This window comes from Sardina pilchardus, chromosome 4, assembly GCF_963854185.1.
Source record: "Sardina pilchardus chromosome 4, fSarPil1.1, whole genome shotgun sequence".
In the NCBI taxonomy this organism is placed as follows: domain Eukaryota; kingdom Metazoa; phylum Chordata; class Actinopteri; order Clupeiformes; family Clupeidae; genus Sardina; species Sardina pilchardus.
The window spans coordinates 24,989,647-25,004,119 of record NC_084997.1 but is presented as its reverse complement, the minus strand read 5'-3'; the positions used below and the strand labels follow the sequence as shown (position 1 = coordinate 25,004,119).

General features: G+C 49.9%; 1 protein-coding gene across 1 annotated transcript in view; it reads left to right on the top strand.

Moving 5' to 3' along the window:
• LOC134078672 (prostaglandin F2 receptor negative regulator-like) overlaps nucleotides 1–14,473 on the top strand; it is a 30,036-nt gene that overhangs the window by 11,864 nt on the left and 3,699 nt on the right. Inside the window, exons 5-7 of the mRNA XM_062534775.1 lie at nucleotides 4,839–5,261; nucleotides 7,339–7,755; nucleotides 9,307–9,414. Of these exons, the coding sequence (XP_062390759.1) occupies nucleotides 4,839–5,261; nucleotides 7,339–7,755; nucleotides 9,307–9,414 (948 nt within the window). The remainder of the gene's footprint in view (nucleotides 1–4,838; nucleotides 5,262–7,338; nucleotides 7,756–9,306; nucleotides 9,415–14,473) is intronic.

Here is a 14,473-nt window from a genome sequence, read left to right as displayed (position 1 = left end):
TTCTTTCTGTGGAGAGAAAGAGAAAGTGCCAATGGAGTCTCTGAGATCGTTTGGGGAATTGTGGAGTCGATCTGTCTGTACCCTCACTCCCACAGCTATGCACCGATGGTATCGCTCTCTCGCTCTCTTTCCCTCCCTCCCTCTCTCCCCTCTTTTTCCACTTGTCTCCCTCTCTCTCTCTCCTGCCCTGTCAGTCTTCCCCTGATGGTATCTCTCTGGACTCATTTGCCTTTCTGGCCCTGCCTATTTCTCTCTTCCACTCTCTTGCTCTCCCTTACATCCAGCTATGTTCTCCCTCTCTATCGTTATCTCTCTTTCTATCGCTCTCTCTCTCATACACACACACACTCTCTCTCTCTCTCTCTCTCTCTCCCTCCCTCTCTCTCCCTCTCCCTCTCTCCAAACACAGGGGCATGAGGGTAGTGATGTGTGTCTTGTGTTTGAAGTGTACAAAACAAACAGAGGTGTAGACGGCTAGAACAACCCCTGATCTGTAGACGGCTACACAAGACAACTGGAACATTGTTGTCGTTCACTTATTTACTTATTTATGTGGCTCTTGTCTATCTCTTGTGTATTTCTCTCTCTCTCTCTCTCTCTCTCTCTTTCACTTACTCTCTCTATCCCTCTCTCTCGCACTCTATTGCATTCTCTCATTCTATCTTTCATTCTATCTCTCTGTCTGTCATTCTATCTCTCTCTTTCTCTCTCTGGCTCTGGTTAATATTCAGGCTCATTTCCACATGCTGTGGTGTGTGGGCTCCAGGGTGCCGTGCTGCATAGTTTTTCATCAGCGAGCGAAAGAGGAAGCCTCTCTACTGTGCCACTTTCCACTGTAATTGGCCCTCATTGTCCTAATTAATGTTCCGCTGAAATTAGCCCTCGTCTTTTTGGTTTTTAGGTCCTTGAACACACCCGCGCCATTTGTTTCACAGTTTCAGCTTTCTTCTATTCTCTCTCTCTCTCTCTCTCCTTCTCTCTCTCCCTCTCCCTCCTTCTCTCTCCCTCTCTGCCTCTCCCCCTCTCTCTCTCCTGTCTGTTTAAATTAGTCTTTACATCCTTTCTTCTCTAGATCCTGGAATCCTCTCATTCCTCTCTCTCTTGTTTTTCTCCTCTCTGATTTGGCCGCGCTTTGTATTCTGCCCAGTTCAGAAGCGGGTGAAGGGGGATCTTGGAAATCCCCTGTTTTTGCTCGAGCAGTGACTGATTTGTTATGTGCTGCTGGCTGCTATCAGGGAGGGGATGGCAGGGGGATGTGGGTGGGGGGGAGGGTGCTCTTTCATAGCTAAGCCCCCAGTAGATGGATCGAGCTGGTGCAAGGACTGGAGCCTGTGACCAGTGGGGTCTGGTCAGGGGGAAGGGCACATCTCACAGATGCACACAGCTGGTGTTGAGGGGTGTGTGCGTGTGTGCGTGTGTGCGTGTGTGCGTGTGCGTGTGCGTGTGCGTGTGCGTGTGTGTGTGTGTGTGTGTGTGTGTGTGTGTGTGTGTGTGTGTGTGTGTGTGTGTGTGTGTGTGTGTGTGTGTGTGTGTGTGTGTGTGTGTGTGTGTGTGTTGTGTGTGTGTGTGTGTGTGTGTGTGTGTGGGATGGGATGGGGGGTGGTGTGTGTGAGAGAGAGAGAGAGAGAAAGAAATGAGTAGGAGTGAAAAAAAATGTGTGTATGTGTGTTTGAGTGGATCTGAGTGTGTTTGTGAGAGAGTGTGTGTGAGAGAGAGACGAGTGAAAGGGGGGGGGGGGGACTCTCCCATGCCATATTGTTGGCATAGACCTGGAATTTCACACAGTTCGGCAACCCTGCACAATGTGAGAGCCATGCTAATAAAGCTGAATGAAGTAAAGCCAAGATGAGTCGTGGTGGAGAGTGGGAGGAGAGCAAAGGGATGCAGAGGTATGTGGTGGAGTAGGGGGATCTGGGTGGCAAGCTTTGATGCCTGAGAAAACTGTGGGATTGAGCCCTGTGGATAGGAACTCATTAGGTTGGCTTGTGCTAACAATGGAGGATGTAGCAGTGAAGGCAGCTGTTGGGCCCTGACATGGATATGAGCTCTACGTAGTGAGTGCCCTTGTAGTTTCATTTGAGACTCTTGCCTCTTTCCACCTCCTTAACGGAGATGTACTTTGTTGTGTGTCTCTTTCTGGTTTTGCCCTTTTTATGTGGTGGTACAGTTCTTTCACTTTCTGTGTGCATGGACGTGAGTGTGTCCCTGGTGTGTCCTATTTATTCTAGCGGAGCTCAGACTAAATGCAGAAAGTACCTGTCCTCCCCAACCCCATTGTAACCTTGCCTTGGCATCTCACCACTGCTCCAAATACTCAGTCGTTCTAGACGCCATCCACAACAAAGGGTAGAAAGACTGTGATGTAAAAGGGAGAAAAAAACACACCCAGGTGCCAGTTACCTCAGGAATTCTCTCACAACAACCTCAATGGCGACTTGTCCAGGGAGTGGTGGTTTGTGAGCGGGATGAATGAAATAAGGAAGGTAGGCTACTCTCAAGTGGCGTCGCTAGCACAATGTTAATCCCCTTCTCCCTCAGGTTAGCATAGCTTGCTAGCCAGTCAGCCAGTCAGCCAGCAAATCTGCTTTCCCAGGTCTGTTTAGGGTTTCACTTCTTCCCTTCAGGAGCTTTTGGATTCACTTTAAACTATGGCCTCTTTGTAAGACACAGTTGCGGAAAGTACTTGAACTTTGAGTCAAACAACTTCAATGACTGCTTGAGTCAGTGGTTGAAGTCCTGGCAGGAGCTTGAGGTTCCCATGAAGCTCTACAAGACATCTCTGGACTAGTCTCTCAAGTCTTCACATGCAGTTGCCAGGAGACACTGTCAAGTAGGCTATTTGATGTGCGTATTGTTTACAAATGAAAAATAGTTTCTGATCTCTGCTAACTTTGGTACAGCAAAGACATTGACGCAGGGTTGCCGTTTTTGGTCTCTGCGTGTTGTTTGAAGGAATCGAGAAGAAAGTGTTTTTGCCTGAACCGAGCTATTCCTCGCAGTCCTACTGGCGGTATCAGCGTAACCCAATCAAATGGCAAGGGATTTGTCTCTCCCAATTAGCCAGTCTCTTTTAAGTCTGCACACAGTCAATGCGCTCTCTTCTCTAACCAAAAGGCATGCGCATGTTTCTTTCTCCATGAAAAATTACTCATGTCTTTCCCTGTAGTCTCTGAAGAGTCTCACTGCAGAAGTTCAGTGCCTCTGAGTGATGATGGTTTAATCATGACCATCAGGCATCGGGGCTTTTACTGACATTGTCTCTCCCTCTTTTTTACGGGCCCATAAAGACACATTGGCCCGCTGAAGGCAGAGTTCTGTTCAAAGGCCGGGGGGGTTAAAGGTTAACGGCAGCGTAGCGATACTACAGTGGAGCGCAGTGATATGCTCTCCCCTGCAGGGGGGCAAGGGGCCAGCAGTGCAGGAGAGAAGGGCCTGCTGTGGCATTAATGGAGGGGGGAGGATGGACCCTGGGGCATGAATGGTGGGCCTCTCTCTCACACTCTTGCTCGCTCTTTCTCTCTCTCTCTTTCTCTCTATCTCTCTCTCACACACACACTTTGTCTCTTATCTTTCTCTCTTTCACTGTATCTCACTCTCTATCTCTCTCTCTCTCACACACACACTTCTCTCTCTCTTTTCTCTCTTTTTCACTTTCACTCCTCTCTCCTCCCTCTTTCCTCTCTCTTTTCTCTCTTCTCTCTCTCCTCTCTCGTTCCTCTCTATCTGCTCCTAAGTGGGGTAATGGGTAATAGAGTGCCTGGGAATGGGTCAGGGTCGGACGAGCAGCTTTGTGGAGGTCCTGCGAGGCAGTTGTGGAGGTTTGCCGGAACTGCTTCACAATAACAGGTGTGTGTGTGTGACTGTGTGTGTGTCTGTGTGTGCACGTGTGTGTTTTGTCTGAGACTTGGCAGCTGTGACCAGGCTGTGTATGTGTGGAGGTGGATGGGTGGGTTGGTGGTGGTGAGGGGGGATTGTGTGTGTGAATATTTGTTTGACTCAGTTGCTAAGCACAACACAGATTCGACCACAGAACCTACCAAACCCACCATGGCACACTGAGCTAAGACTGTGTGTGTGTGTGTGTGTGTGTGTGTGTGTGTGTGTGTGTGTGTGTGTGTGTGTGTGTGTGTGTGTGTGTGTGTGTGTGTGTGTGTGTGTGTGTGTGTGTGTGTGTGTGTGTGTGTCCATGTGTGAGTGTGTGTGAGACAAAACAATGACAGCTGTGAGGGGGAAGCGGGGCTTTTGGAATGTAAACTCCACCAGGAAGGCCTAGAGTGCCTAATGAAGGTTGAGCCTCCTATAGTCTCAGCTGTCAGGCCATTGTGCCACCTCCCCACCTCCCTCTCCCCGCTCCCCACGTCTGTGCAGGGGAACAGTGAGGGAGCTGTGCCTATCTGCAGTGGCACGGCGCTGGCTTTAAATAGATGTTAATGAGATGTGCACTCCACTGTGATAACGGCGGATGACACTCCACACTGCGGCTCCAACTCTCACTGGCGCTCGTGGGGAAGTAAAAGAGAAAGGGCTCTCGTTATCTCTATCCTTCCCTCCCTCTCTCTATTGTCTCTCTCTCTCTCCCTCTCTCTTTCTCTCTTTCTCTCTCTCCCTCCCTCTCTCTCTTTCTCTCTTTCTCTCTCTCATTTTTATCATGCTCCCCCCCTCCTCCTGCAAACTGTGTTTTAAACTTTTTCTCACCCCTCACCCTTGTTGACCTTATATTTTTGTATCTCTGTCAAACTCCTCCGCTAACAGTTACATGTCTCTCTCTCTCTCTCTCTCTCTCTCTCTCTCTCTCTCTCTCTCTCTCTCTCTCTCTCTCTCTCTGCCCCCTCTCCTAGAGCCGGAGTTTACGGTCACCCTCAGCGCTGCGGTGGCCCCTCAGTTCACCGACGACCCCACGGAGCTCCTCTGCGAGGTCACCGACGTCCAGCACCTGCGCGACGGCCGCCTGGGCGTCACCTGGCTCCACTCCGACGCCCCGTCCGGCGACGCCTCAGCCGCCACGGAAACCGTCGCCACGCTGAACGAGCACGGCGTCCTGGTGGCCGGCGCGGCCTACCAGAAGCGGCTGGAGTCCGGGGACATCGCGCTGAGCCGCGGCGACCCCGACGTCTTCAGGCTGCGGCTGCTCCGCACGCGCACCCAGGACATGGGCGAGTACTCCTGCGCCGTGTCTGCCTGGACGCCCTCCAGGCAGGGGGGCTGGGAGCAGGCCAGAGAGATCTCCTCCGCACCCGTCAAAGTCCAGTGGAGCCCCAAGAGTGAGTCAGAGTGTGTTTTTTTGTAACTTTCTTTCGCGCTTTCTTTCTTTCTTGTTTGGTTTTCTCCGTGGCCATATCGGGGTGAAGATAAGTATGTGTGTGTAATTTTTAATTCGGGAGATATTTTTAGCCACAGGCCTGTTTTTCCTTTTTTTTTTTGCAATACCCATTTGAGGTCAGTTTTTGGACAGATTTTTTTTGTTGTTGTTGTATCCATGCTATTTCTAGGTCACGCATCTGTTTAGCGTAGTCAATATGCATAAACTATTTGTTCATGCTCTATGAGAAGCTGTGTTGTTTTTTTTGTCTTTCTTACAGTGTTATCCTGAGGTTGTTGAACTTATTTAAACTCTACATACAATGTTCTGCTGTCTGAACATTGTTGTACGTACATGATAGTGAAATGCTGGAGTGAATGTTACATCCAGCCCGTGTTTTATTGAAACTCATTAGTTTGCAGGCCCTACGGTCTCAATCGAGTCAAATTTCTTCATTTCTCATTCTTCCCAGACAGTTAGGAAAACAAGTTCCCTTTTTATTTGCTTCCGTCTTCCTCTTTGTGGCTTTGAAAACAAATGCAGGCTCCATATTAAGCCACCAAATCAAACAGCGTAATGAAACTTGCCAGTAAACGGCATCTAATAGAAAATCCGATGAGTGTTATGATGATTTTTTTGGTAAGCCAGACTGAACCCCCCAAAATAACCATCAAGCTCTTGGCACGGAGAAAAGAGGATCTTTCTAGAATCCACCGGGCTCATTCTCCGTCGCATAGAGCGTGCCAACTTCCAAGTGTATAACAGTCCCCCTTTTTGACTGCCCAGAGAGGCAGTGGCCAACAGAGATGAGGACCGACATTTGAGTGACTATGCGGCGCAACTGTCCCCAATGACTCATATTCGCCACACGTCTTGTCTCTGATGACATGCGAAGAGCCTAACCGTCTCTAATTATGGACATTACGAAATCCCCCCCCTCGTTCTCACGAGTGACTGGTCGGCTCACAGTGGATCCACTGTGTCAGTTGTTGCTGGTGGTCTGTCTGTTAGTGGCTCAGGCCTAAGGCCTTCCACAGAGGACACGAGTGGAGTGACCAAGCTAGCGGATTTATGTGTTTTTTCTACTATGACGGATATGGCTTTCTCGAAAGGGCAATGATTACAAATCATTCCAGTAAATTGTTTAATAAACACAGCACAAGACCTCATGGTCGTTAGCAGTCTGTCTTAGTTAAAGAAACACGGGAGTATTTATGATGTATAGATCTGTGGGTGGTCCGGGCCACAGGCTCTTGTTTACACACGTGGATCACTGAGTTCCTCTACTCTTCTAGATTTCCTGTTTTTGTTGCACTGTACCTGAGTTCCTGTACTGTTCTAGATGTCCTGTTGTTGTTACACTGTACCTGTTAGTTCCTCAATTTCATCAGTTGCAATTTCACCCTCTGAAACAAACATGTCAGTACATGTCTCTTAGGTTGAGTTGTTTTTTTTTGTTGTCTAGTATCAACACGTCAGGTAGTATGACGTGTGACCGTCACATGCCTTGGTGATTGGAAGGTATTAGTCATTGACCAGTTGAAGAGGTAGTGTGTCCTCTCAGTGAAACTGTACCGAGTGCAGAAGGGGAACTAAATTCAGAGATGCTGAACTATGTATAAATGTAGTGTCTACTGAGACAGGGCTTCTAGACATGGCATCAGCATATATTGACCCGAGGAGCCAATTATCCATCTTTGTTTAAGCACCCGTGGTGTGAAATGCAACAGCACGTAATTAGGCTCCATGGCTGAGGGGTGGTCGTTAGGAGAGGGCTTCGTTAGTAGGCAGCACACTCCTCTGGCTCGGCTCTCTGATAATCCCTTATTGATCGGGATGATTGGTGTTCCATTAGGAGATCAGGGCCATTGGCAGACCGTTTCCCTCTTGTGGCACAATGAAAAGTCACTAGGAGAGGTCCGATTCCAGGGTCACCTTTGTTGCTTTGATCTCCATGTAGGTGATCAATAGCCCATGTCTTAATCACAGTGATTGATTGATTGATTGATTGATTTTGTATGTGTCCTCTCCTCTGCTAGCCCCGGTTCTAAGCGTGATGGCCCACCGGATCCGCGAGGCCTCCAGCGCCGGTTCTACCTTTGAGATGAGCTGCCACGTCACCGGCCAGAACCTGCAGAACCCCGGCTACTCGGTGCTGGTGCGCACGGAAGAGAAGGCCGGCGCGGCCTCCCGCAAGGTGCTGTCCCTCAGCGCCGACTCGGTTCTGCAGCTGGAGGAGTGGACGGAACCGGGCCGCGTGGACAGCGTGGCGCTGGAGAAGACGGGCCCGCTGGAGTACCGGTTCCGCCTCTACGGAGCCCAGCTGGGCGACCGCGGGTCCTACTACTGCGAGGTCGCCGCCTGGACCCGGGCTTCCGCCACCACGGGAGGAGGAGACTGGACCAGGGTGGTCAGCGCCGAGTCCAATAAGATCCAGATCTCGTTTGAGGACACAGGTACTGTATGCTCCCCCTCCCCCTCTCCTCTCTGTGGTGTGTGTTAGAGGAAGGAAGCACCAGCCGATTTGAATGTTACAGTTATATGATTTTGAAAAGAAGAAGGGGACTATTGTCAACTAGGTGCGTGCTTGTGTGTGTGTGTGTGCGAGTATGTCTGTATTTGTTTGTAAGAGAGGGATGAGCTCATGAGCGTGCATGTCCACAACCTAAGGAAGAGCTTGTTGAACAGAAGGTTTTTGTTTTAGTAGTTAGTACATGTCAGTCCATGTGCCAAATTCACACAGACATTTCTGAATGCGAAGCCCTATAGACTCCCATGGTTTCAGTCCAAATCCCCCTCACCACCACCACCAGCACCACAACTCTCTCTCCTATCCCTCTTTCTCCTCTCTCTTTCTCTCTCTCTCTCTCCTTCTCTCCTTCTCTCCCACTCTCTCCTCTCTCTTTCTCTCTCTCTCTCTCCTCTCCTTCTCTCCCTCTCTCTTTCTCTCTTTCTCTCCCTCTTCCCTACCGGATGATTAGTCCAGTAAAGTGGATCCCTCGGGGCAGATTCCTCTTGTCCACCACCACAGGCACGACGCTGCTGAGTCTGGTCATTCTCTACTGGACCACAGCTTGGGTTGGGGGGGGGGGGGGGGGGGCTGTGTGGTAAAAGCTGTTAATCGCTGGGGAGAGGGGATAGGGGGGGTGGATCTTTTGTGTGTACTCAGACTGACCTTGTTGCCTCAGTGGGGGAGTCTGCTTGTGCTTATGCTAGTCTCTCTGTGTGGGGGGTGTTTGGGCGAGGGGGGCGGGGGGCAGGGGGGGGGCGGGGGGCAGGGGGGTGCAAGGCCCCCCCATTTAACAACAAGAGAGGCTCCAGGATGTTCGGGGCACTGCCAGTGTGCCAATTAGTACTTAGTCTGTGAGCACAGAGACCCTGGATGAACGCCTCACAGTCCCCAAAGAGATAGCAAGAGAAAAGGAAAGACAGAGGGCTAGGAAAGAAAGAAAGTGAGAAAGAGAGGAGTCTGGGAGACAGAGTGAGAGAAGAAGAGAGAGAGAGAGAGAGTGAGGTGAAGAGGGAGATGTGGGATTCCCAAGGTTGGACAAACCCGGATGATTCCCACCACTGGTGCAATGGAAGGCAACACAAACACACACACACACACACACGCACACCCCACACACACTCCCCACTTGCACACACACCACACGCACATACACACACACACACACACACACACACACACACACACACACACACACACACACACACACACACACACACACACACACACACACACACACACACACACACACACACACACACACACACACACACACTGACGATTGGAACAGCAGAGCGGTCACTGTTTCTATGGCCACCGGAGCAGGACCACTTGAGTGGCCTGTAAAGGAGAGAGAGGGACGAGTACAGGCCTGAGTGGAGGGAGAGAAAGAGAGCAGGACAAGGGAGAGAATTCCATGACTCTAAATCTCTCTTTTGTGTGTGTGTGTGTGTGTGTGTGTGTGTGTGTGTGTGTGTGTGTGTGTGTTCTCTCACAGGTCCGGTGTTCAATGTGTCCATTCATTCAGACAAGCACAGAGTGGCTCCAGGAGAGACGGCTAAACTCCAGTGCATCATTACGGTCGTAGGAGCTTCTCCCAACAGAGGCAAGTACACACACACACACACACACACACACACACTCACACACTCACACACTCACTCTGAAGTCTCTTCTTCATACTCTCCTTCACTCTCTCTCTCTCACACACTCACACTTACACACACACACACACACCCACTCACACACACACACACACACTCAAACACGTACACTTTCTCACACATGCACACACGCACACATACTGTACACACTCACGCTCATTCTTTCACATACACACACACACACACACACACACACACACACGAACACTTTGGATGTCAGTGCGGTCATTCCCATTCATGATGACATGCACATGTAATCTATGCAATCATGCGTATATATATATATATACATTCACAGCACTAATATTATGTTAGGACTGTAAATACTGTCCTATAGGAGATACTACCCACAGGCTCGTGATCCGCAGCTGGTGCTTAAGCCAAACTTTCTTTGTCTTTGCCACTACTGTAGTCTGAGCTTCAAGGACTTTGTGTTATGTAATGGATTAATGAACTAGGCCATTGGATTAGCATGTACTCTTAAGAGGTATATACACGCCTACTCATCGAGACTGTATAGTCATCCATCTTAATGAGAACTTCCCCCAAATGGGGATGTGTGCATTTTCGAGCGTCTATAAATGATTCATGATTCACGCCTGGTGTTGTCCTCCTTTTGTGTATCCGCGGGGGAGGCCGTATTCTCTTACCGTAGATGGTCAACAGTCTGGTGGTGGTGGTGTTGTTTCTCTGACTCACTCGCTCGCTCGCTCTCGCTCACGTAATTCTCGGCGGGTTTTTTACGTGATGTAAACCATCCTCTTCATCATCGCTCCCCGCTCCTCGAGTCCTCGGTCGACCCCGAGGGCAAGCCTGGGGGAAGAAAGCGCAATCAGTTATGTTTAACGTGCAGGGCCTTCGCCCACACGCCTGGCTCTGCGCTGATTTGTCTTATCGCGCTTCCCAGGGGCCTCGGAGCCGTAAAGGCTGACCGCTCCGTGGACCCCACTCGGCCTCTCTCCTCCTTATCGCCCGCGCGCTTATTGCGGCTCCCGTCCCGACCCCTGTCTGGACTTTGGCGGAAGTTTACGCCGTGCCCTGATTGAGCCGCGCACATCCGAAGTTACCTCTGTTGACGTAAAACAACCCCCCCCTCGGTTCACGCTGTATCGCCATGGTAACGCGTGTGTTTTTCCTTCCCTGCTCTCTGATTAGGTTGTTGCTCTTTTCTCTGATTAGTTTGTTGCTCTTCTCTCTAGGAATTTAGGTGGGTGTGATTTCCTTTGCGATGGGATCGCCCATTGTGTGTTTGAACTGGAGGTGGAGGTGGAGGTGGAGGTGGAGGTGGAGGTGGAGGAGGGAGAGGCAAACACGTCGTGCCACGTTCAGTCTCCACGTTTTTCCACAACATTGTGGCCACCGTGACCGTGTTTGTTTACGTCTGCTTCTAATGGTGACCTCTCAACGCCAACCATCTGTGATTACCATTGTTAGCGGCTCTTGCTGACTTTGCAACGGTCGGTTGGTCGGCTGTCCATGCTGGTGTGTGGGTGTGTTTGTGCGTGTGTTTGTGTCTGTCTGTGCTGGTGTGTGTAAGTGTTGCAGCAGATGTGTGTGTGGCTGTGACTATGGCTGTGGCGGTGACTAAGGTTATGGTGGCTGTCGGTGGGAGTCACGCGGAGGCATCGCCAAGGAACAGCTGGAAGATGGCTGCAGCTGACGTGTGGTTTCGCCTGTTTCTGATTGCGCGGTCCAGTAGTGGGTTTGGAACGGATCAGTGACAGATTAACACACACACACACACACACACACACACACACACACACACACACACACACACACACACACACATATACACAGTCTCACACATCAGCCATAACCATACAACACGAACACACAACTACAGTTGCATGCACATGGACATACTTCCCTTACAGAAGCAAACACACACACAAGCACACACATATTTATACATCCCACTCTCTCTCCTTCCATCTCTCTCTCTCACACACACACGCACACACACACACAGAGACAGAAACATTCTCACACGCACCACGTTGTTACCCTGGAATGTTGAGCTTGGGCTCGTAAAAAGTCGATGTGTGTTTAAGAAGTGCAAGAGTGCCCCCCCCCCCCCCCCCCCCCCCCCCCCTCTCCTCCGGTCTCCTCCTGCCCCCGTCGTCCACACATGCCTGGAGCTGATAAGAGAGCAGTGTGTGTGTGTGTGTGTGTGTATGTGTGTGTGTGCGTGGTGCTGCTCAGTGGCAGCAGCCGCCGTGTTTGCCAAAGCTCCAACTTCAAAGAGGAGGGCACTCCCACTCCAGTTTTACTCCAGATTTACTTTCTAGGCTGCTTCGTTGATTCCATTCCATTCTGTGCCATTCCATTCTATTCCATTCTATTCCATTCTTTTCTGCTCTAATTCTATTCAGTTTAGTGTGGTTGTGGTATTTGGCAAGCATTTCGTCCACAGTGACCTATTACAGAATATTAGCCAGAACGAAATGTAATATAAAGTCTACTATAGCTAAATACCAACTGTATATCTGACAGTATCTCCTATTACTGTAAATGCATGCATGCATGCTCTTCTTTACATTATGCATTATTATGTAAAGAACGACACGTCATCTCTCCTTTACCTGCATTACATATCTTCCGTGGAGATATGAAGATGGTTCCTCTGCTGTGCTCCGTCATGCTCGTTTTATGGCTGTCATACAGGGGTGGTGCTGGACTGATGATGATTGACACTAATTTACAGGGCTAAACTAGTTTGTCAAGTAAACAGTCTGCTCAGCTTTCAGTGGAGTCCCGCCTCTGTTGGCTTGGTGTGTTGGCTTGGTGTGTGTGTTTGTGTGTGTGTGTGTGTGTGTGTGTGTGGTGCTGGTGGTGCAAGCACTGATGTGTTCCAACAAAGAGTAACCTGAAACTCAGAGGGCATTGTTCCATGTGTCATCTTTCATGTACAAAGGGTGTGTGTGTGTGTGAGTCTATGTCTATGGCTAAGTGCTACACAGACACACACTCACCGGTGTGGTTGAACATTGAGCAAGTCAATGCAGAGTAATAGGAACATTAACAGTGGTGAGTGTAGGGGAGTCTATGTTGTGTGCGTGTGCGTTTGTACGCGTGTGTGAGCTGTGGTGAGACATTGAGTAACGCTGGATGCTTCATGCTAGTGCTGCGTTCTTCCCTGTTTCTGAATCTGTAGCCACAGGCTCTACATTTTGGCCAACCTGAGGACAAGTCCAGGCTGGAGCGATGTGAACATTAACTGTGGTGTGTGTGCCTCTGTCTGTATGGGAGAGATGGAGACATAACTGTGTGTGTGTGTGTGTGTGTGTGTGTGTGTCTCAGTAAGTTTAGGATATAGAGGCTGTGTGTGTCAGTAAATGCGATATAGAGGCTGTGTGTGTGTGTGTGCACATCTCCGTATGAGACCGACTCCGAGAGAAGCAGTGTGCGTGTTTGAATGTGGATGTGTGAGACCGAGTGAGAGTGTGTGTACTGGATGAGGTCCTGTTTAGTCACGCTGAATACCTAAACGCTGTCTTAATGATGCAAGTTGTTCAATTGTAATGCAATCCTGCCCCATCTCCACAACTGATCAGTAACATTCCTCCTCCTCCTCCTCCTCTCTACCCCCCCCCCCCCCCCCCCCTCGCGCTCACGTTGAGCTGCGTGACTCACAAAGCCGCTCAGTCACATAAATCACCAGCACTCACCCCACGTACACCTGAAATGGAAGACACGGCCACGGCGTGCCCTGAAATGGGAAAAGTTCTCCGTTTCCTGTCTTGCATCGGCGTTCCTACCTTAATTGGCTGGTATAGCGTGAAGGATGTGTATGATTCCCTAGTGAATGCATTTTGTGATAAAAAAGTTAAAAAATAAAAAAAGTTCTCGGGTTAGAATTACGGAATGTGTGGATGACGTTAAAGGTAAAAAAGCCGTAACCAGAGGGGAGAAGTTACGTGACTATACTGCTGTTCCGTGAATAACCATTTCCATACACGACCACTTTCGCATGTGTTCGCATGTTAAGCACAGCCTAATTGGCCTTGAGTTTCCGCACGTAACTAAACGAGTGTGTTAATTGCGTTATATCAGCCCACACTGGGTATGAACCCTGATTGGTGTGTCCTAGTTGCGGTTCAGAATTGCGTGTGTGTGTGTGTGTGGAGGGAGGGGGGGGGGGGGGGGGGGCTGTTGCTGCGCCGTGCCCCCCCAAGGCGCTGATTTTTATCCGCATGCTCAGGTTCATCGAAAGCATCCGCTCTCTGCAGCCTGCAGGGACCTCAACACTTTGATGCCGTAGCTGTGGCAACAACGCCTCATTTTCCAGCACCCAGACCCCCCCAACCACAAACAGACACACACACATACACACACACACACACAAACAGCCCATTAGCCCGGCGAAGCATTGAGCTCGCGCAGGATTTATCACATCTCGCTCTTTCCGGGAAAACAGACTTACTAAGTAAAAGTGCTGAGAAAGACCCTTGTATGAAATGGTTTGTGAGTGTGTGTGAATGTGTGTGTGTGTGTGTGTGGGAGGAGGTGTAAGAATGTTTGTGAAAATACTTAATAATCTATAATTCATAGCTGTTGTCAGCCATGTTTCGTGTGAAGTGTGTGTGTTGCTTCAGTAAGCCATAATCCGTTTTGGGGGGAACGATGGGAACAGTTAGTTAAGCTCCCATTTTCTCTCTCCCTCCTCCCGCTTGGTTTCGGCCCGGCCGTGAGAAGAGCACAAGAGCCAGGCGAGGTCGTGGCAGGACGCCAGTGACCGGCGGCCGAAAAGTGGTTTATGATTCTCCATAATGAACTGGACATTGACTCCTCAGTCCTGCGTGATCTCTGGAACAGAGAGAGACAGGGGAGGGAGGGGGGGAGAATCATTCTACTCTCTCTCTCTCTCGCTCTCGCTCTCACTCTTTCTTTCTTTCTCTATCTCTCTTTCTCTTTCTTCCTCTCTTTCTCTCTTTCTCTCTCTCTCTTTCTCTCTCTCTCTCTCTCTCTCTGTCTCTCTCTTTCTCTCTCTCTCTCTCT